This window comes from Lucilia sericata, unplaced genomic scaffold (assembly GCF_015586225.1).
Source record: "Lucilia sericata isolate MDLA Ls3-8-SP2 unplaced genomic scaffold, ASM1558622v1 Contig001013F_arrow, whole genome shotgun sequence".
In the NCBI taxonomy this organism is placed as follows: Eukaryota; Metazoa; Arthropoda; class Insecta; order Diptera; family Calliphoridae; genus Lucilia; species Lucilia sericata.
In genome coordinates this window covers 115265-139483 of record NW_023994995.1, presented here as the reverse complement: position 1 = coordinate 139483, position 24219 = coordinate 115265, and the positions used below count along the sequence as shown (strand labels likewise).

General features: G+C 31.1%; 1 protein-coding gene across 1 annotated transcript; it reads right to left on the bottom strand.

Moving 5' to 3' along the window:
- Positions 1–4997: 4997 nt before the first annotated feature.
- On the bottom strand, positions 4998–21262 carry LOC119609603 (methanethiol oxidase). The gene is made up of 6 exons (XM_037964446.1): positions 21083–21262; positions 20787–20950; positions 20228–20697; positions 5547–6039; positions 5356–5481; positions 4998–5297 (listed from the first exon to the last, which is right to left on the bottom strand). Exons 1-6 carry the CDS (start codon positions 21093–21095, stop codon positions 5109–5111), a joined length of 1455 nt encoding a protein of 484 aa, XP_037820374.1. The 5' UTR covers positions 21096–21262; the 3' UTR covers positions 4998–5108.
- Positions 21263–24219: the final 2957 nt, after the last annotated feature.

Sequence of the window (24219 nt, the reverse complement as noted above, 5' to 3'; positions counted from 1 at the left end):
CTTGCCCAAGAAGCAAGGTTCAGTATATGTAGAAATTTTTGTCTTTCTTGTGAAAAGACAGATTTCCGTCTTCGCCGGGTTAACATTGAGGCCTCTCGGTTGAGCCCAGCTCAAGGCCGTATTCAGAGCCTCCTCAGCTCTTCTACACAAGTAATTTGGATCCTTTCCCTTTAAAAGTATTACGACGTCGTCTGCATAGCAGACAGGGGTAAGTCCTTTCTCGGTTAGGGTCCTTAGGAGGCTATTAATCGTGGTAACCCAGAGTAAAGGTGACAAAATGCCACCCTGTGGTATACCGCGAAATACCTTTTTCCTGATAGTTATATCGTACATCTCGCAGCTTATCCATCTGTTCCTTAGCATGTAGTTGATCCAGTTACGGAGCACCCGGTCAACATAAAACTGGTCTAGGGATTGGATAAGGGTATCAGTGTGCACGTTATTGAAAGCGCCTTTGATGTCAATGCATACTGCCAGTGTATACAGTTTGCTATCGAAAGATTCACCTATGTAGTGGACAACTTCATTTAAAGCGGTTTCCACCGATCGTCCCTTTACATAAGCATGCTGCTTATATTTAAGGTCATTGTATGGTATGCTGCTTTTAACCATGCTATCGACTATCCGTTCCAAGGTTTTAAGTAGGAAGGACGTAAGGCTTATCGGTCGATAGGACTTAGGTGTCGCATAGCTAGGTTTCCCTGGTTTGGGTATAAATATTACCCTTGCATCCTGCCATTTAATGGGGGTATATGCCAATTTTAAGCATGCAGTGAATATCTGTGACAGATGTACGGAAACCAGTCCCGCCTCCATCTGCAAAAGTGCCGGAAAAATTCCATCAGGCCCTGCAGCTTTATAGGGAGCAAAGCTCTTGATTGTAATAACTATTTCCGTGTTACCCTCCCCTTCCTCCAATATCGGTTCATCTATGTTATTCGATATACCGGGTGGGAAATGAGAATCCATTAGGAGTTTCATTGTCTCCTCCATATCCTCAAGCCTCCTGCCCGTGTCATCGATCATAGATTCCGGTTGGACATGAGTTTTGGATAGGAATTTTTTTATCTTCGATACGTCATTTACGCTATCTACCTGTTCACAGAAAAGTTTCCAGGAGTCTCGTTTGGCTTTTCGAACGATTTTCTTATATTCACTTTATTACGATACTTCTTTATTACGATACTCATCCCAGTATACTGCGGTCTTTTTACGCCGTGCCCGGTTAAATAGTTTGCGAAGAGTCTTCCCAAGGTTCCGGATCTCCCCAGTTACCCAGGGTTTTTCCTGGGCAGATCTCCGTTCTCGCAGAGGGCAGCTGTCCTCGAACGATTCAACCAGGGCACTTGTGAACGTTTCCACTTCTTCTCTGATTCTATTGACGAAGGTAGCTTTATTACCTAAGTTCAATGTTATCAAGTCTTTAGTATTAAAGAAATCCATGAGGGCTTGTCTCCTGCGATTGGTGTTTGTACTACCCCAAGCTACATGATGCGAGTTGGCATCACAACCTATTACAATTTTCTTATTTTTCCTTTGTGCCTCTTCAACCAGTTTCATCAGATCCGACGTTGGTGGTAGTGTCGGAGAATCGAAAGGCAGGTAAATAGATGCAAGGAATATGTTGCCACGACCTTGCTTCAGCACCGTTGCATCCGATGTTGATAATCCTGTTGAGAGGAGAAAACATAAGTTCTTGTGACATAAGATACATGTTCTCGGGCGAGATCCTGTATCAGCGTAGAAAAGTTGGAAATTTACGTGATTTAATCCAGAAACCTTGTGGCGAATCGTCCAAGGTTCCTGGATTAAAGCTATATGTATTTTACCTGTGTTGATTTTAGCCATCAGAGCGTTGGTAGCTGTCTCGCTCCGATGGAGGTTTATTTGGATAACCTCAATCATGGTCATCCATTAAACTGTCTTCCAGCGAGTTGGTGGTCACCTCCTCGCTCTTTGGATTTGACTCCTCCGGATAGCCTGAAGGCATAGGAATAGCAGTATTTTTACTAGACACATTCCCAATTCTGGAGAGCATTGCTGTTCTGTCTTCTGGCGGGTGAGTGATTTCCTCCTCGCTTTTAGGATTTGACTCCTCAACATTGCTAGTACTTGCTAATGATGCTTTGGGTACTGTCTTAGGTGTTTTAGTGTCCTTGTCGGGGCCGGTTTTGACAGCCCTTTCAATCGGCGCCTTCCCAATTTTGGAAAGGGCAACTACACTTTCTTCTGGCGAGTTAATGGTAAATTCCTCGATTTTAGGATTTGACTCCTCAACGTTATCAGTAGTGGATACTGATGCTGTGGTCTTAGGTTTTTTAGTGTCTTTTTCGAGGCTTGTTGTAACAGCCCTTCCAATCGGCACCTTCCCAATTTTGAATATGACAGATTTAGAGGCGAAGTAAGCCCTACCTTTATTCTTGGCAAGACTAGCCATGGATTTCTGGTCGATACCTATTACAAATAAAGTTCCCTCAGGTTCTTCTTTCCTGTAAAAGACATCCCATTTTTCCACGGCCAGCTCAGCAATTTTAGAGCTGCAGTTTTTTCTGTGTACTAACCTTGGTGCAATTTTCATCCAAATTTCACACCGGAAGGTATCGATTTTAAAAGTTAGGTCACTTGACACCAAATTGCTCATATGTATGTTTTGTTACAAAATTGTATTTCCATTTAAACTAAACAGTTTTTAACTGCTAATTTCAAGATTCTATATGATTATAAACACGAAAATATCGAGAAAAATTCATATGAAACTGAGAATTTCCATTTTATATTGGGAAAATTCCAATTGAAATTGTGATTTTCACTTTGAAATTGAGAAAATCCAGAATCAAATTTAGAATTTTAATTTAACATTGGGAAAAATGCAATTGAAAATTTTAAATTGATGTTGAGAAAATTCAAAATGAAATGCTGATGTAGTTCTTGAGAGCGTACCAGCATCGATACTGGAGAGGCTGCCACTTTCCATGGTAAAGTAAATGCAAAATTAACCATTGCCAACATAAACGTAGATCATGTATTTATTGTTGTCGATATTGTGGACCAGGTAATCATTGGTGCATACTATGCATGGCGTTAAATTACATATAGGACCAAATGTTATGATTTGACGAAATGTTAAAATGTCGGATATGAATGCAAGGCCCAAGTAAAAATTGCCTGCACAGTCAGAGGATTTGGTAAGGGCCCGTCTGGAGGGAGATTGTGAGGACAACAGTTTTTGGGTAGTAGAGCCAGCAGAAATAAAATGCGATTTTGTCAAATCCTGTGAAAACAAAAGCCAAGAAAAAGTCATCAAGCCAAACTCCGGACTAGGTGAATGTGCTTCAGCAGAGCCTGTAATCAATTATGTGGAAAAGCCTTCCAATAAATCTATCAAAGAATACATGCTACTAGTGGAACATATGAGAAAATGGATAGAAAAGCTAGCAAGTAACTTCTGAAGAGTCATATATCCTTCTTTGCTTTAAAAAGTTAAAACCAAGGTAGAACAGCAATTGTGAAACAAAATAAATACTGATGCAGGCTCCCAGGAGTATTCCTTTAGCAAAACGATGCGTAGTGAAGGTGTTTGTGAACGAAGTAGAGCAGATTGGCGCAGTCGAACCATCTTCTAGCCCGTGGCTTTAGTTAAGAAGAAAGATGACAGCACAAGATTCTGCATCGATTGCGGAAGCTGAATGACAGCTATCCGCTACCTATGATATGATGATACACTAGAAACGCTAGCTGGAACAAAGTGGTTCTCCACATTGGACTTGCAAAGTGGAGATTGCTTGCAAGGACAAAGTTGATAAAACGGTTAGTACTAGTGATGGATTATGGCAGTTTAATGTAATGCTCTTTGGACTCTGCAATGCTCCAGCAACATTCGAGCATTTAATGGACATGGTACTAAAATGACCTCACGGGAAAACAAGCTTGGGGAAGACTTTTGATTAACATTTGAAGAATCTTGAAGAACTCCTGAGATAATATCAGCGGCTGGACTTAAACTTAGTATACATAAGAGTGCGTCGCGTAACAGCTGATGGAATATCAACAGATGAGGATAAAATAATTGCTGTAAAGGACTGTTCACGCCCGAAAAATCTCCATGATTTCCGCAAATTTCTTGGATTTTGTACATAACTACAGACGATTTGTTCCAAATTTAGCCAGTGTAGATATAAGCCTGCATGAATCGACTGAGAAGTAGCAACCGCTCCAATGGATTGAATCACAAGGACAAACATTCCAGAAGCTCGAGGATCTATTACTTATGTAATTTACCAACTCTGTCGTATCCTACACCAGAAGAAAAGTTTATAGTAGATTCCAATGCGAGCGGATATGAAATAGGCGGTGTAGTTTTCCAAGTGGTCGATGGTACTAAAAGAGTCATCGAATACTTCAGCCGAACGCTTTCAAAGACTGAGAGAAACTATTGCGTTACGCGTCGTGAACTCATAGCAGTAGTTTAGTGTGTATCTGTATGAACCGATCATTCTGCCCTCAGATAGTTGCTGCAATTAAAAAAAAACCTGAAGGGCAACTGGCTTGTTTGATTGAACGCCTTCAGTCCTATGATTTTAGCATTGAGCACAGGAAAGGAGGGAAACATTCCACAAGGCGGATACGCTTCCTAGGCGACCATGCAACCATAGCACAAAACTGAGATGATAACAGCCAAAGTAAAAATAAGTCGTGGACAACTTCAGCAGTACAATTCAGTTGCGCCATTTGATAGGATTACAATGGATGTAGCAGGCCCTTTCTCTATCAGTGACGTCGAAATCCGTTATGTTCTAGTGGTCAGAAAATGGCCAGACGTATGTGCCATTCCCAATCAGGAAGCTAAAACAGTCCTAGGCGCGTATACCAATAATTTTGTTAAAATATTATAGTTTTAAAATAGGGATAATGATATTAAAAATTTCCTTGAGTCAAAGATATCTTAGAAACGGTATCTCCCATAGCTGATTAACGCCTGTAACGAATAAATAAAAAAATGCCAATAATACTTATTTATTTACAAATACAAACATATATTTATTTACATTGTGAATCTTATATAAAAGTAAATAAAAAAAGTATAAAAACGTTCCATTAATACATAGTATTTATCTTGCTAACCAGATATCAGATGTACAATCACCACCAGGGTAACGCATTTCATGAGGTAATGCTGGTCCATACGGTTCCTTACCAAAATCAACAAAGAAATCTTCATTTAATTTCATTCCACCATTCTCGACATCAATATCAATCATGCAAATATGACCACCTTTTTCAATCATTTTTGGATAAAACTAAAACGAGTATTTTATAAATTTAAAGTTCTAAATTTAAGATGAATTAAGTAGTTACCATTTTATCCCATCGAGAAAATAGAGATGTCGAAACGTATAATCGTTTACCATCCAAGGACAATTGCATCATTTGAGGTCCACCTTCAAGGCGCTTTCCTTTTAGATAGACTGGTTCTGGACGTTCCTAAACATAATGTAATATTAAATGTTTATATGGTAATTTGTGTTCATATTTTAAAGTCAACTTACATCCATTTCTCTGTCCTCTATTACTTCAACGTCATCTAAATCTTTGCATACTGGACCGCCCAAAAATACTTGACCTGTCAGTTTTGGATTTTCGGGATCAGTAATGTCATATTGACGAACATCACCATGACGCCAGAGATTAAGATACAAGTAACGATCATCGAGAGATAACACAATATCTGAAATCATGCCACCAACTTCTTGAGGTTTATTGTCGCCGAATTTCACCAATTTAGACGGAATGTCAATGACTTTTTTGCAGTCGAATTCATCGGAATCTTCCTTCTTTTTGAAATAGAAAACATTAGCATTGAGTGCACAACCCACTAAACCTTCAGGTCTCAAGGGATCGTGCATAAAACGAATTTCCAATGGAGTAAAACCCTCAAGTCCCAAATCAATTGTTTGATATAAGGTACGTGTTGACCATTTAAAGAAATTTATGCGACATCCATATTCAGTAAGATCATTAATGTCTTCGTCTCTCCAACCTCTAAAATTAAACAAACAAATAAACATTAATGCATATTCATTAGACCGACTCACAAAAAATGGAGCTTGATTTACCCCCCTCAAAATATTCGCTGTTATGTCATATGATGTTGCACAAAATATTTTGGGTTCAGTGTTGTCCGTTCGTGTCCTATGGGAGACACGATTTTTCATGTTCAATTCAATATTTTACCCAGTTTCAAAAAATCTTTGTTTAGTTTGATGATGGTTCCCAAAATATTTCTAGTCTATCGGTGGCCGTTCGTGAGCTGGATCGGTTACAAAAAAGTCCCTTTTTAGTTATTTTTTAAATTTCAGTTTAATTAAAATATGACCACAATTTATCCTAAGCATCTGCTTGATTGTTATCCTTCTTGTGTTAATAACGATTTGTGTTGTTTTGGTATCGTACGTAGGCTTCGATAAATTCAAATAAACTTCGATCTAGTTGAATTTTGAAAAAACGGAAAAACCGTTTCCGTAGATCTTATTGAGGATTACTATGTATTAATTTCAACGAATTATATGAAATTCATCTGTGAAAATCTGAAAATTTCCCGAAAAATTAGAAAATTTCGATAATTTTTGCTGTTACACAAAAATATACAATTTAAAGCGTCTCTCAAGAACCTTTCTAATGATATCAATATTTCATATCTTTCCTTTGGAAGAAATATGAAAAAATCATAAAAACATTAAAAAAGGATCTTTTTATCCTTTGATCCAGCTCACCAAATATTGACGCCAGGACAAAAATTTTGAGAAATGGTGTATATTAGAATCAATAAAACTTTAATTTTTGTTCGGAACATTGACACCTTATTTTTCCTCCATACAAACGGGGCCACCTTAATGTACATATCTGACTTAAAATGGAACAACAAAGTAAACAAATTTTGCAATACAAATAAAAAAGCACTTAAAATTATAGTCATGGATTTGTTGAAATTATCATGCCTCGAATTTTAATTACTTTAATGTACTTTAAGAAATACACAGATTATAATCTATACAATCTTTGCATGATCACATTATTTTTGGAATATTTTTATAATGGCGAATATTAATTTGTTGTGTATCTATTATGTACATATCGCTCAGTCGCAACTAAAGGGTCATAACTCAAAATCCTGGTGTTGAGTACCCCGTAAAATATTTCGAAGCTTATTAATACATATTTGTTTTAAAAATGTCAATTAAAAACTAAAACTTGTGGTAATGTCAAGCATGAGAATAAAAGTAATTTTTTTTTAATATGTACTTGTAAAAATTTTCAAATATTTGTTTTCAACACTGAATAACCAGAAATTAAACTTTGACATTGTTTTGAAACAACAACCCATCAAAAATAAAGCGAAGTACTTCCAAAAGAATAACATTTATCACCACTTCAAAAGTAGCAATTAGTGAATTCGAATGACTTTCGAAGAAGCGAAAATAATTCTATTTTTTCAATGCTGCAGATATTTTTTGTTTTTACATTTTTGTGAGATAAAAAATTTTACTTTTGGGCTTTTGTTTTAAATGTATCTATTACCCTCATTAATGTTAATATTATTTAAGTCAAACTAGTTGAATTCTATAATAATACAATTTCACTTCCGAATAACTTCCAAAAAAGGAGCATAAAAATTACTTCTTAAAAATGATTTCAGAAGCAGTGAATTTGGAATCAAATAAAAAGGACATCCCTCCTATGACAAGCCTATGTTAAAATCATCACTTCTTCAGCTCTTTTTCAGTACTTCCATGGAGTAAATTCTACTTCTTTTTCGCTTCTTTGGAAGCTATTTTTTTGCTGAGAATATTATGCTATTCTTATAGACGAGTTCTGTGTAAATCCAACACACTTTATGACTTTGTTTTGAAGTTGTTTATATTTTCAATATTGCAGATTAAAAATCAAACAGGCATGTTTATAAAATGTTTATAGATGAAATATGTGCAAAATATATTAAGATTAATTCAAAGTATAAATTATTTAAATTTAATAAAATGGTCTCAATATTTTTAAATCCAATTTTTTCAACAATATGGGCTTGAAAATTCTTCTAGAGTTAGACTTACATAGGCACTTTTTGACAGTGTTTCACTTCTGGTTGTTCAGTTGTTTTAAATGTGAAATAAATAATAGTAGCTGGGAGAAGAAAGATTGTTCATCCCAACCCGCTATCCGCGACCCGGGTATGCGCTCGTTAGCATGATAAAAATAAAGAAGTGACAATCAACATTTTTTTAATAAGGTTTTTTGAAGTTTTCATTTACTCATTATATTTATGTAGTGTTGCCGCAATCATAAAATATTTTTTGGTTTTCAAGAAATTTTTATGTCAAATATGTAATTTATAATTTGGATAAAAAACTATTTTATGAATTAAAATCTGCATTTGTATGTATATGATTATGATTATATAAAATGTAGTTTTCTAAAACATTTTGGTTCGATTACTAATTAACTAACTTATTCAACAAAGTTCTAAAAACACAATCATCAGTTATAAATGGTCATTAAATGAGATCTTTTAAAGCTTTATTTATATAATATGCATATCAGTACAACTGTATACCGCTAAAATGGACTCTTTACTAGTTTATAGTCTATAATATACACTAGCCTAGAGTATACAAGGACTACACTATATTATGGACTATGCAGTAGTATATAGTCTGGACTATACACTAATTTATAACCTAGACTATACAATAGTTTATACTCTAGAGTCTAGACCATATACCGGCGGATAGAGAGGCAGATAAAAAAATTACCACTACACACACACTATTGGCATTTTTTCATTGAAATTGCACTGAAAAAAATATTTGGTTATTTGTAATTTTGAAGATTAAATTGCATTACTGTAAAATGCGAATATTTATAAACAAAGTGTAATCAATGTACTTAAGAATGATAATTTCTTCACATAGAAACAACATTTCTAATTAAAATGTACAAAAAAAGTATGAAACAAGATTAACTTATTTACTTTCATTGTTATGCATTCTAGAAAATTATTTAGAGTGTACGTTGTTTTTGTAAATTATGCTCTTGCTTTTGCAAGTTGTTTTTGTTTTTTCAAGTTGTGTTTGCAATTTCTTTAACAAAGCGACATCAACCTGCTTTGTTGAATGCTGTCAAGCAACTAAATAAAATATTTGTATTTTTGATGCTCTTGTTTAGAGGTTCGTATGCGATCGTGTTGTGTACATGTAATTTGCCGAAAATCTTCGTTGTCAGAACAATACTAGCGCCGACGTCTGGTTTAGAGGTTCGTATGCGATCGTGTTGTGTACATGTAATTTGCCGAAAATCTTCGTTGTCAGAACAATACTAGCGCCGACGTCTGGTCTAGACTAAACACTAGTTTTTAGTTTGGCCTATACAATAAACACACTTTGGAGAACTAAAAGCACTCACAAAACTTCAAATTTTCTTCACAAAATTGCGAGGATATTAGCACTTAATAATATTATTATATATATTAAATAATAATAATATTTATTATTTTTTGCGACACTTTTAATGTAAGTATTTAAAACCCCGAATAATTTATATTTTACAAACGAAACGAAAAAAATATTTTTTATCATTTGACATTTCATTTGAATTAAAAGTGAAAAAAGAAAAGTTGTACATTTTTGTATTGAAAATGAAAACAGTATTTCACACACCTTTTTTCTTTTTCCATTAGTGCAGAAAAAATAGCAAAAAGATGTGTTTATAATATGTTTTAAGATAAAATATCTTTTGAAAAAAATTTATTGACTAATATTTTCATTCATTAGTATATGAAATCCCATTAATACCGCACAAAAAATAACATTTATTATTTAGTACCTTTTGAACAACTTTGTTTATTTTTGTGCTTTTACTAATACATTCTCACCAGTTAGGTCTTTGACAGGGGACTTAGGTCTTTGACAATCCATTTCGCCTATATGCTACTATATGCTCGGTAGTTTCAAATATTTTTATTCCAATCTATGTACATACATATTTTGTCAAACAATAATAATTTATTTGACAATTTTTTTCTGCTACACGGAAAAAAATAAAATTAAATCAAACTTTCATAGCCGATTTTATAGGTCTATTGAATTATGTCAAAAAACTAAAACATGCAAGTGCGAGTTTTTTATAGTGCATTTTTAAAACTTTTTAAATAATTGACATCGATTTGTTAGTGTATATTTTAAACATAAGAGCATAATCTGCTCGATTTGATTTTAGTAGCATAATTAAGCCATATTTTCCAGATATATATGAAGTGCTTATTGCAGTAACTCGATATGCCACAAAAATAAAATTTTGAGTAAATCGACATTAAAGTTTAAACAAATTCTCAAAAAAATGGTTTATTTAAATTTGTTCTTTAAACACGCTTAATAATCATACAAGGTCGATAACTATCTTATGCCAATAGATGGATATCATAAATAAAGTAGAAACCACTGTTTTAGCAAAAAATTGTGGCTTATCAAGTTATTGCCTAACAATAATTGAAATATTTTTATTTTCAAAAAACAAGTTCTAATACATTTTCAAAGTGGCTTATCATGTTCCTGCAACAAAAAAATATATAAATTTTATTTTCAATATGAAATTTATGTTTTGTTATATTTTTAGTTTCTTTTTCATATGAGAATAAATTTGGGTATACATATATACTAAGCTAAATTATTCTGCAGTAAAGGGCAGGTCCTGTAGTATGATTCGGTACAGGCAAAAAATATTTTAAATAGAATGACAAAACACACTGGTTTGGGTTTTGCACTGAATATTAAGATTAAAATTTGAGATAATCTTGTGTTTATTCAGCATAGTTGATTCTCTGCTTTTGGTCATCATTTTAAACATCTGAACCAATTTCGATGCATGTTGCGTCAGAAGTCTTGCACGGATTTTAGAAATTTCAAGTCCATTGTTCAAAAAAAGTTTCGATATGCACTTTATATAACAGGCGTTATAATATTATGGTTTTTATATACGCTGATGATTTTGACATGTTTTACAAAGATTATAGGATATGTTGCAATGTCTTTGGTAATTTGGTATGATAAATATGATTTTATATTATGCATATATGTAGTTTGAACTTTATATAAGATCTTTATCCCGAAATGGAAGTCAATTTATAAACAAAATTTATTGATGTTGTGTAATCAAACATTTTTTAAACAGCAAGAACTTGGTAAGCAACATAATTATAAATTAAATTATTTTTGTGCAGTAACATGGTTAGCCACTTTAATTTCAAAAAATTATATCTCTCGAGATTTTGACCAATAAATTTTTTTCTTTGTATAATGATACTTGTCTTACCTTGTTTTATCCTAACAACATCAAAAATTATCAATTCCGCTTTTATATTCATCATTATAAAGGACTTTCTTATAAAGTGAAAAAAATAAATGTGGCATATCGAGTTTATGAAAAAAAAAATCTCACAAATAGTTTAAATTGAAAAAGAGGCATGACCAATATATCGCCAATTTACCATAATATGCTAAAAATCTTTTTAGAGACATTAGATATGGTTCCTAGCAACTCAAAAAGCACATAAAATCGAATTGTGATGATTGGTGGCTTATCGAGTTACTGCAATAAGCCCTTCATATATTTAAAAAAAAATTTATTTTAATTTTTTTTTTAATTTAAAAAAAAAAACATCTTATATATAGTTTTGAAAATGATGAAAAACACATTGATCTCCTAAAATTCAAAGTTATAGTGTTTTAATTCAATATAGCCTTGAATTCTAGATAGAACATAAAACCCATAACTTTGTTTTTCATGTACCATTGTTTTCAAAATAGTAAAGAAATAAAAATATTTTTATTATTTTGAGCAGAAATTAAAATTATTTTTTATACATTTCCTTCGATGATTTTTAAAGACTCAAACAAGATTAAAATTTACATTTTAAATTGGTTTTAGAAAACAGATAAAAACATTTATCTTTGAAGTGTGTCTAAAATTTAGACACAAAGAAACTTTTAGAGCTAATATCCTCAAATATTGCACGAAAACTTAGACATGAATGTGAACATTTGTGTAGTTATTTAAGAATATGGCACGGTGCCATATCCAATTTTCCCTACTCTCCAAAATATTTTAGACATAAAATTCTAAATTCAATATTTGTTTGACAATTTCAGAATAATGTGCTACAAATAATACTTGTTTCTGTTAATGGGAATTTCAATCACACCTTCAAAACACAATTGATTACACAATATTCAGTAGATTAAAAGAAATATATTAATATGTATTTTTTAAGGAATTTACCTAAAATCTCTAAAAATGTATTTCTGAATCTCTATTTTAATTATACATATTATTCTGGCCATTTTAAACATATTTGAATCGTTTTCGGTATTACCAATTTTGGTGTAAATTGGATTAAATTGTCAAGTGTAACCATCAAGACAAAAATTGTATATTTTGGTTGATATTAAATATTAGTGTCCGAGCAAACCTCGGGTTCGTTAAAAAAGGAGATTAGCCCAAAGGAAAAGAACACCGAACGCCGACCTTTTCATAAAATTTTTATTTATCATATTTTTTAATCATTAAAGAGTTTTAAACATTTTAAAAACCCATAAATACGTAAAAAGGCGGTATGACTTTAGAGTTGTTTTTTCTGTGTTTTGTTTTTTTTACATTATTAAATATTGGATTTTTTTGAATGAATAAAACTGAATAAGAAATTTTATTGTACATATAATTAAATCGGGAAAAAACTTGATTTTTGCAGTTCTCTGATGCATACATATACATTAGAGTGATTCAAGCTTGTATGAAGGAAAACAAATTTTGTCTGACAGGCCGTCCCCCCCTCTAGAATTGTTCTATGGGTTGTAAAACCATTTCATACACAAATTTAGGCTGATTGGATAACGCTAACAGGTGCCACAACGGCTCTGAAGCTCTGAAGAAATTCGTAAGAAATTTTGAACTTTATTGTAAAGGAATAGTAATGTGTACAGAGTAAGCATTTCGAAAAGATATAAAACACAAAAATTGCTTGAAAACTTTAAAAGTTATTGCAAATTCCCCAGGCCATTAACGTGTCTCACAGCACATAAATTCTAAATGTGGCAAAAAAAAATACTTTTTTGGGATATATTCTAAAAAATCATTTTGTTACTTAAAATATATCTATAATTACTCGAATATTAGTTTTTGCCCTTATAAGATAACGCAAATTTCTTCTCAGCTATGGTCAAAAAAGTTTGATTTTTTCAACGGCAGTTTCAAATCTCAAATTTCAGTTTTTCTGAAACTTTGTTAAATAAATTTCAAAATTTTTAGGTCTCATAGAGATTTATGGTCAATAGATAAGGCTATTAAACGGTATATTATATTATCGAATATTAGATTTTTTTGTCACATTTATAATTTATGTGCTGTGGGACACGTTAATGGCCTGGGGAATTTAACTTTTAAAGTTTTCAAGCAAAACGGACAAAATTCGCAACTTCGTTTTTTTGGAGCACAGCCTTTTTAAGAATTTCATGTAGGAATATCAGTCAATCGATGCGTATTAATTAGGGTGATCGACTCGGTTTTTTTCTGCTTCACAAGTGTCGTTTTTTTTTCTTAATGTTGATTTTTCGAATATCGAATAACCCGTTTTTTTTTTCTTTTTAAAAGTGGCCTCCGGTAGGTTAGTGTTCTAGTCCGGTAGACCGGAGGTGGTGGGTTCGATTCCCATCTGAGGCACTGGTTAAGGAGCGCACAACAGGCCCGATAGAGGCCTAGGTGTATTTCTTCGGATTTGATGTATATACATCCTCCTTTCAAACTAACTAACTACTTTTTAAAAACCGGTTTCGAATACTTTTATTTGCTTTTCATTCAAAGATTACTTAAATAAAATTTTGAAGTAAATAATAATAATACAGCCGTGTAAATTTTAAAAATATTGGAGTCCAAGAACTAGTGTATATTTTTCTAACGCACCTTTGGTTAAACATTTTCGATTTTCCTAATTAATTAATAAATTTTACTTGTGAAATTTATTGGAATAACTATTTTATAAAATTTTATCAATCCTAAGATTATATTCCAATTACAATAATTAATTTGCGGCTAAAATTTTGTTAATGTGTTGGAATGCCTATGAAAATGAATAAGCTAGGATTACATAGTTCCTTACATTTAACAGAAGTGTCCCACTTTCTTCCATTTTTTTACATTAAAGAAATAATGTAAATCAGACGACTAGATATAAATTTATAATCTTTTAAACTGTTAAAAATAAGTTCGGGCCATCAAATTTAAACTTAAACGTAAATTTTTTCAAAATAAAATATATTTTGTTATTTATAATAAAAAACCGGTTAACCAGTTTTTTCTGAATTTGAAAAATATCAACCGGTTTTTGGAAAATGTCGAATAATCAATCACCCTAGTATTAATGTACTAAACACGAGAAAAATAATAAATAATTTTTCTGGAATGGTCCTCAGTTCCCTACCAGCGATTGAAAATCCTGGCCTTAGTGTAATTTTTGAAAAATAAAATATTTTCGAAATGGGTCTTAAAAATTCCGTAATTTTGAGCTAATTACGGCAAAATAATTTTAAAATTTTAGGTCCACAATATGATTTTTAGTGGGTTGGAGAGGCATATTATTTTCGGTTTTTATCGAAATGGGTGTCAAAATTGTCGTAATTTTTAGCTTATATAGACAAATATTTAAAAAATAGTTTGGCATTTGGTTTAGTCCATTTCAAATTTTTTTTTTTTGAAATTTATATGCTGGTCGTTTTGCGGACCAGAAATACACTAACAAAAATTTTAATTATTTTTCCCGCGATAATTATTGTCACCCAATTCGAAAAGATTGCAGAAAATTTTTTTCAACATATTGTACTGGTAGGGAACTGAGGATCAGGGGTGGCAAATTTGGTACGGTGGTACTTTTTTTGATACTATTTGATGTTCGACAGTACCGTGATACTCCCGAGTCTTATTTGATACTCTCAGGGCCAATATCTCAACCTCCGGTTATCGTTTAACAGGTGGATATACTGCCGGTTAAAATAATTTTTGTATGTAAAATGTCAATTTATCGTTATGATAAAACATAATCAGACAATGAGAAAATGGGGGTCAAAGTATCTTTAAAAGTTCAAATTTGAAATTCTAAGAATGTTTTGAAATCTAGTTTTAAAAGCCACTTTTTAGAAGTATGTTTTGCAAATAACCAATGCAGCTCATTTCGAATTTTTATCTAGATTGGCATTATATGAATATTAATCTAATTAAATTCCATTGTTAATATTATATGAGAAAATTACCAAAAATTTCAATTTTGAAAAATATTTGACTTTAAAACTAATTATTTCCAAATGATAGAAGCTCGAAGGACTCAATTTGTATCTAATATAAAACGATATGTTTTGAAATTAAGAATTCAACCATAGATAATAAGAGAAATTTTTGGTGAAAATTATTTGGACTTTAAAGCAAATTATTGTTTCATGTCATGGATGGTCTTATGTATGGTCTCATGTGTAGAATTTGATATGACTATTGATTTTTTAACAAATGAACACCTATGTACATCGAATTTTAATTTAATAACACATGTGTATATTAGGGTGGCCCCAAAATGGAAATTGCTGATGTTCCCACCGAAAATGAAAATTTAGTTCATTCTAAGATACCATTTCTCAAAATTTTTGTCCTGACGTCAATATTTGGTGTGCTGGATCAAAGGATAAAAAGGTCCTTTTTAGGGTTTTTATGTTATTTTTTTCACATTTTTGACAAATAAACCATATGCAAATTTAGTATCATATCAAAGGTCCTTGGGAGACGATTTCAATGACATACACAAATTTGTATACAACACCAGAATGATTACAGATGTCGTAATTTTTCAGAAAAATTTTAAGTTTTTCATATTTTTACATAAAAATATATGATGTAATTAATTGAAATTATTATATTGTAAACCTCACCTCACCTAAATTTCACCGAAATGGTCTTTTCTGTTTTTCGAAATTCTTTATGTTTTGTATTTTATCTTAATATTTTAAACTCTATTTTGTCCCATGTATTCTGTTAGCTATATTTATCTAACATACTTAATATGTACATCAGCATACGCGTAATTTCATTAGCTTTACAATGGTATATAACACTTTATGGTTTCATTCTATTATCAATCAAATTTTTCAGTTTAACTAACATAGTAACACAATTTATCCTAAATATCTACTTGTTTATTACGCTTGCTTTGTAAATATAAAATAATTATAAATATAAATAAATAAGTTGAATTTCTAAATTCATCCTTTAAAGGATTTATTAAAATATAACAAATTGTATCATGACTGATTTTAATATACATATTTACGAAGTACAATATCTGGGTAATATTTTTATGGTAGCTATATGATACCATGGACATTGAAGTTCATCAAATTATATCTAAAAGGTTAACATTGAGGGACGGACAAAGATTCATTACATCAATATATGTATTTTCAATCGGTCTTAAAACCGGTTATTTCTGATTTACCAGAGTCGGTTTTTTCTAAATGTTGATTTTTTTCGAATATCGAATAACCCGGTTTCGAATACTTTTATTTGCTTTGTATTCATAGATTACTTCAATTAAATTTTGAAATAAATAATAATACAGCCTGTCTATATTTTAAAATATTCGAGTCAAGAAACTAGAGTATATTTTTCTAAAGCACCTTTGGTTAAACTTTTTTGATTTTCCTAATTAATTAAAAAAAATTATTTGTAAAATTGATTGGAATAACTGTTGGATAAAATTTTATCAATCTTAAGATTATATTCCAATTACAATAATTAATTTGCCGCTGAAATATTATAGCAGTGTTGGAATGCCTATGAAAATCTACTAAACAGTGACTTTAGAATAAACTAGGATTATGATTCTTCCCAATTTTTTACATTAAAGAAATAATGTTTATTTTAAAAAATCAGTTCGGCTCATAATTTTTTTCAAATTAAACTAGATGTTTTTATTTATAATAAAAAACCGTTTTCTCTGAATTTGACAAATAACAACCTATTTTTTTAAAATGTCAACTATTCGAACTACTCGAAAACCGGTTTTTGGAAAATGTCGAATAATCGATCACCCTACGGTATATATAATACCTTTTCTACTTCTGTTGTTGATTATTTAAAAATGTCTAAATATGTGAAGGTGTATTTAAAAAATTAACAACTTTCAGCAAAAAAAAAAAAAGAAATATTTTAGTACTCTAAGATCCAAAAAAGTACCCTCTGAAATATTTTTTGATACTGAAACAATATCTCATTTTCCATCCCTGCTGAGGATCTTTTAAAAAAATGTTTTTTAATTTTCTCGTATTATGTACATTGCAACGCATCGTTTTAGAGGTATTCCTCCTAAAAAGTGGTCCACGGGACACCCTAATATACATATAACTAAAAAATATTTCAGTAAAGTTTAAAATTGTCAAAACTTTTCATTAATATCGTTGTACATTGTTTTCTATAAAAAAACATTTTTCATCCACAAAGTTATATTTGTAGATTATTATTATCAAATTGTTTGTGTTAAATACCTACATGCATACATATATTTGAGTGTAACAAGTTCATGATGCCCTTAAATTTATGATGTAGACAAAAAACAATCAAAACAAATTTTGTGCCATTTGATAAGAAATTGTGCGGCTCTTGAGTAGATTAAACAAGTTTTTATACATGAGAGCATGATTAAGCATTTATATATTAAAAAAAATAATTTTTAAATTTGTTTCTTATGCCATATATGTTTCAACATTAATAATACAATTGAAATAATTTGATTTTATATCTAAAATACATTTTGTGGTTAAATAACTCTTCGTCTTTCTACTTCACAACAAAAACTTTACTTACCCGGTAAGCAGGCAAGTAATATTAAAGCAAAGTGGAAGTACCTAATTTTTGGGTAAATAAGAACTTATTTTTGTTCGACGAGGTCAAAAAATAACTGGTTACAGAAGAGCTTATCCGGTTTTGCCGGAACCACTAACTTCTTGTTTGTTTGGCAAATGCTCTAGAGTCTAGACAATTGCCTACAAATCCATTTGAAGAAAATTAAATAATGTTATTGATAATTACACTACTTACATTAAGTAAGTACTTTTTAATTTTACTTATTTACCAAGAGCTTATGGTGTCAACATAAAAAAAAATCTGAATGCGAGGATATCAAAAACATTCTCTTTTAGTGAAATAATCCACATTATTTGCATACAAATTTCAAAATTTATAATGAATAATGAACAAAAAAATAAATTGTTCATAAGAAAAATTTAAGTTTGTATGGAAATAATTTGTATTATTACCAAATGAGATAAGACGAAATAAAATCTATAATTCCTATGATAAGATTAACTAATTTCCAAACAAAATTTTGTGATTTTTTTCTTTGTAATCAAATGTTCATGGTAATATTTAGATCATTATTATATTTAAAATTGCGTTTTAGTTTCTTTGTTTAAATGTATATATAAATTTTAAAAATATTGTACGTGGTACAAGTGATTTTACGTATCATTAGGGGAAACCAGGCTATTTACTTTAATATTTGCAAGTTTTAGGGAGATGTTTACAAATAGACAAATGAATTTACAATATCACATACATATATACATATGTATGTATATTGTAAATACATATACATTAAGGTAATAATTTTTTTTGGGCGACACAATACAATAGCACTACCTTATAGTCAATACTGTCCTAAGAATTAAAGGCTATCTTTTAAGTCAATTTAGTAAAAAGTAATATTATTTGGTTCGGGAACTTTTTTCACAATCGCGAATTTATTAATTCGAAACGACTGCTAATTATGTATTAGTTTAAATTTGGGATATGAAACTGATATCACGCTCCAAAATTTAAAGTATTATTATTATTGTCTGTTGATCCATAAAAGATCTACCCAGTAGTTCGACAAATCAATTTCAAGTATACGAAAAATACAATCATTTCAATCAATATATATTAAATCGAGATATAACAGAACTTTTCAAAAAGTTTTTTTTTAAGTTCAACTTTTTTCGAGTTCAACTCCGACAGACCAGTTATATAGCTAGTAAAGTAACTAGTTAGAGTGCTAGTCATGTGACCGACTTCCAAGAATTCATTTGGGCATTGTCATTCATTGACTGTCTTTTTGTTGGATATGTAGAGTCGATTGACTTCCTCGTAGGACAAGCCCATGTAAAATGGTTATTCACCTAAGTAGTCTGGTAGCTAGGTTAAATTGATAGTTCGGACTTGTCCCCACCAACTGCTGTTTTTGAAGTCGATGTATCTGTTTGTGACAGTAATAATACAAAACAAAATAATCATGTACATAAAGGTGTGCCATTCAAATAATATTACTGAAGACACGTTTTGTATAATAATAGAGCCACTTTTTTATGCAAAAAAAATTAATCAAATAATTAAATAAGAAGTTTTATAATTAATTTGTCAATTTTTTGACATGCAAATTAAAAGAGATTTTTTATTTATAATAAAAAACCGGTTAACCGTTTTTTTTCTGAATTTGAAAAATATCAACCGGTTTTTTTCAAATGGCAACTATTCGAAAACCGGCTTTTGGAAAATGTCCAATAATCGATCACCCTAGTTGTACATCAATTTGTATCACTAACATTTGGTTTGTGATAAAAGTATTGATATCAATTTATTACTGAATTTTCCAAAATTTTATGAAATTGGAAGTTTTTTTAAAACCAATCCATAAAGAAGAATAACACCCAAGACATCCCTTATAATCAAATGGACTATATGTATTGTATATACTATACTTAGTACTCATGAACACCTAAAAACTCTAGTTTCTACATTCCGTTCCATGATGAATCAGCTGATTTGTCAAGCGTTGCTGTTGAGTTCTTGTATGAAAATCAGCTGATCTGTCATGGAACGAAACGTAGAAACGAATGAAGCCTTAATTAATGGGTACATAAAATAAGTTCTTAATTTTCAAATTCAAATAATAATCTAATCCTACAGTTCCTCCTCGTGCAATCGTTACGAAATTAAATGTTTTAAGTAAAAAATTCAAGAAATTTCCTAGTATTTCTCATACAAATTAAATTTCACTAAAATGTTTCACTGTCAATGAATGAAGGATTTAAAAAGATTTTTTATATACATTTACCTTCTGAATTTTTTAGGTGCAGCCCATTCTGAGGATACCATAACATCAAAATAAGGCTGATACCAAAAATCGTAACCGCAAAGAGGTTTTTTGTCCCCTTTAATCCAGGTGCCCAAGCAATTAAATTCTGAATCAAAGAGCACAAAATCACCCTTGGCATTTCCCTCGGCATCGCCCATCGTGGAAATCATTATGTTGCCATCAGCCAAACAGTGAGTGGTATGAGGTGCAGTGACATTGTGGCTTTTGAGGACATCTCCATCCACAACTTTAATAATTTCGGGCTTGCGAGGATCGGTCACGACATCCATTACATATATATTATCAGAATTAACTGCAGGCATTACTAATTTATCTCTCTTGGGAATACGTTTGGCATCTTTGTCTAAATAGTAGCAACTTGAACAGGCATTCCATCCCGTGTGATGTATTTCCTCGCCCTTGCGATTGGTAAATGTGCGATGAATGACCTATAAAGCAAGAAATTAAATACATATATTCATGAAGAATTTGCCGGTTAGTATGTCAACAATTTCAGTTTTATTGTCCAAAAACATACTTGACAATATGTAGGACTCTCCGGATCCACATCTACAGTTGATAGATAATCGCCATGAGGTTCATCCAAATTGGGTTGCACAGTTATAGTGTACAACAACTTTTCTCTAGGACCAGTTTTCATGGCATCCAATGGAGTGGCATAACCAGGGCCATGACAACATTCTAGAAGAAAAAAACACTTGTTCTTAATTGAGTTCAAAATTAATTATTAACACGATCAATGATTAATTCTAAAATAAATATTTAAACACTTAGTTTTAAGTGTTGTTTCTACTGAATATTTTACGAATTTACCTTTTACACTCATATTAATTATTTATTAATTATTTTAACAACGGACACAACACGTCTAAACCGCAGTACGAATAAAATAAAACTAAATAAGAAATCACTCGAAATATTTGTTTATCCCCAACTTATTATTTAGTGTGCAGTCCTCTCTCTTACTTTCCACGAAGGTGTTTACAATTGTATATAGTTGTGGTAAAGCAAGATCAATTTTAAGAGCTTGGATCGAGAATTTGTACACTCACTAAAAAGTATACTCATTATAAAATATGGCAATATATGAAAATTTCCACAAAACACACGACGATATCTCGAACAACTCCACGGGTCATGTTAATATATACACATGTATGTACATACATACATATATGTATGTTTGTTTTTAACAATCTTCATGAGCTATATACATATAAACAGGTTGTGTTAAACGTGTGGCAAAATTATGTCTATGGCTTATACCCTTCCAACATTTGACAAGATTCAATATGTTTCTTATTATGTTTGTAACAAACAGAGACAGAAATTATTTTTTATATACAATAAAATAAAATTTAAAACTATATTCGGGTCGTTGCCAAGAAACCAAAGTCTACTTGCTGCGCTGAAACCGAATACGACCTCAGAATTTGTTATACTCTCCACCACAATCAGTGGTAATAGAGGAATCAATAATTTTGTTATTCGTGTGTAACACCAAGGAATATACACCTGAGACTCAAAAAAGTATGTTTGTTTGGCAATTTCGTGTTAAGTGACCCAACTTTTAAAATCGATGTCTTCCGATTTGCATGAACATAAGCCCATTGCATCCCACTAAGTAACCACAAAGCTCTTAAACGAAATGATCTAAGCTTTTTTTGAGCAAAAAAAAAAAAAAAAAACAAAAACGTCTATTTTGAAAAAATATCTTAATCTTATTCTTGAGTTAAAAAATAATTTGTTTAATATTTAAACATCCCATTATGGGACGATAAAGCCCTTAAAGTAAATTGTATATGCTTTCTTTGGACCAAAAAAAAATAGTTTTTGAAAAAAAAAAAAAATATTTAAAAAAAATTAATTTTTTTTGAAACAATGAAGAAATAACCATCTGAAATCCTTTGGACAATTTTTGGTGGGACCAACAGTTGAAAAGTAACACTAATTTCAATAAAATCCAGTATGATCAAAATGTCGAAATTTGACCCCCTTTAAGTCCGGCAGTTCTTGATCGATAGAGTTGAAAATATGTGTTTGGCATAGCCCTAACCTTGGTGCAAATTTCATTTTTCGAGTTGGGTCACTTGACACGAAATTGACCATGAATTATCCAAAATTTCCCATAGTCCCCATACAAAGTTATGCATTCCCGGAAACTTCCTCAAAAATATCGGTATTATTAAAGAAAAATTGTATTACAAACATAGATCCGTATCGGTCCTCAATTGGTCATATCAGACATATAAGGTCCACTTTCAAAGATATCACAAAAATCGATATATCACTCTGCAAACTATTTTTCGTATTGATCCATAATTGGTCATAGCTTCCATATAAGACCCACTTTTCATAACCACGCACATTACTAAAGAAATATATCGGGATAAATTTAGTTATAAATGTGTTCACATAAAACTCCCCGCTTATTTTCCTTCCGGATCAGTCATAACTGGTCTTATTTCCCACTTCCGAAATAAAATTTGGCAGAAATATGTTCTATATATATACTTAAATCGTTCTGAAAAAAAATAATTGGTCATACTTGCTAAATAAAATTCACTTCCGAAAATCTTATACTTCATTGATAAATAATGATATCGGAATAAAATTCCACATAAATGAGTATAGCTCCCATATAAGATCCATTTCCGAATGTTACTTAATACCACTTAATACCAATACTTAATACCACGTATTTCATTAATATGTACGGATATCCGGATAAAATCCGGATTTCGATAAATCATTCTACGAAATTTTGTGCGGATTATCCCATTAATGGTCATAGCACCTATATAAGGTAATGGTTCGAAAATCACTTACTAAATATAATTTATTAATAATAACGATATCGGTGTAAAATTTGACAGGAATATGTTTTGCATATATACAAATCATTTTCCGAAATTGTTTCGGATCAACCATCGAATCTCCCATAAAAGGTTCATAACTTTGTTATGAACTTGATAAAAATTAGTTACATATACATATATATGTATAAAGAAAATACTAACTGATTTCTTAATGCTAATAATCTCATTACGGAATGAAATATCTAAAAATATTTAAATGGGTTTTTATAAAAATAGCTATTAGGCAGAGGGTATTCAAGAGTCGAATATAGCTTGTTTAGTCAATAAATTTTTTATCAATTTAAACACAATAAGTTTGCCATTCTGACCCTATAAAGTATATATATTCTGAATCCTTATAGATAGCGGCGTCCGTCTGTCTGTTGAAATAAATTTTCTAAAGTCCATTTGTTTCGATTGAAGAAAGAATATAGGAACTTTTTAGGGATAAAACCTAAAAATATGTCACTTTTTACATGTTACAACTTTGAATGCATCAAAATAACTATTGAGTTTTTTGTTTTATTCAGAATTTTGTCAGAAAACTAGGGGATTTTTGAAAAAAATTTGCAGCATTGCGATAGACCCGCCACATTTAAAAAATTAAAAATAGATCGTGAAAATTTAAGAATAAAAGATATTTAAACCTAAATACATATCTCTTAAAGCAAAAGAGATAACCCACACATGTAAGCGTATTTTTTGTAGATCTTCTCAAGGAGTACTTACATATATTTTAAATTTCAACTCATTCTGATCAAAAAAGGATTTTAGAGATTTTTTAAAAAATTCTATACCCGAGTTTATACCCACTGGCCCCCATTCCGTTCTCGACCATCTTTAACCGTCAATCAACTCGAAAACACCTCAACTCCAAGCATATGAAATTTCATTGCGATATATCCAATAGTTTTAGAGATGACGAATTATTTCCAAAAATAAAAGTTTCTAAACCACTGTGTACTGGAAACAACAACGTTTAATATTATAGTTTTGAATTGAACACAAGGACGGGAAAACATTTATGAACGAAATGCGAAATTTTTGGAAAAATTAAAAAATTTATTAATTTAACACTATAGTGTAGATAAG

What these genes read in the sequence shown, in the direction of transcription:
- LOC119609603 (XM_037964446.1), bottom strand. An exon ending in AGAGTCCTACATATTGTCAA is followed by an intron (nt 20,698 to 20,786) that starts GTATGTTTTTGG and finishes CTTGCTTTATAG; the next exon opens with GTCATTCATCGCACATTTAC. An exon ending in GCACCTAAAAAATTCAGAAG is followed by an intron (nt 6,040 to 20,227) that starts GTAAATGTATAT and finishes GTTTAATTTTAG; the next exon opens with AGGTTGGAGAGACGAAGACA.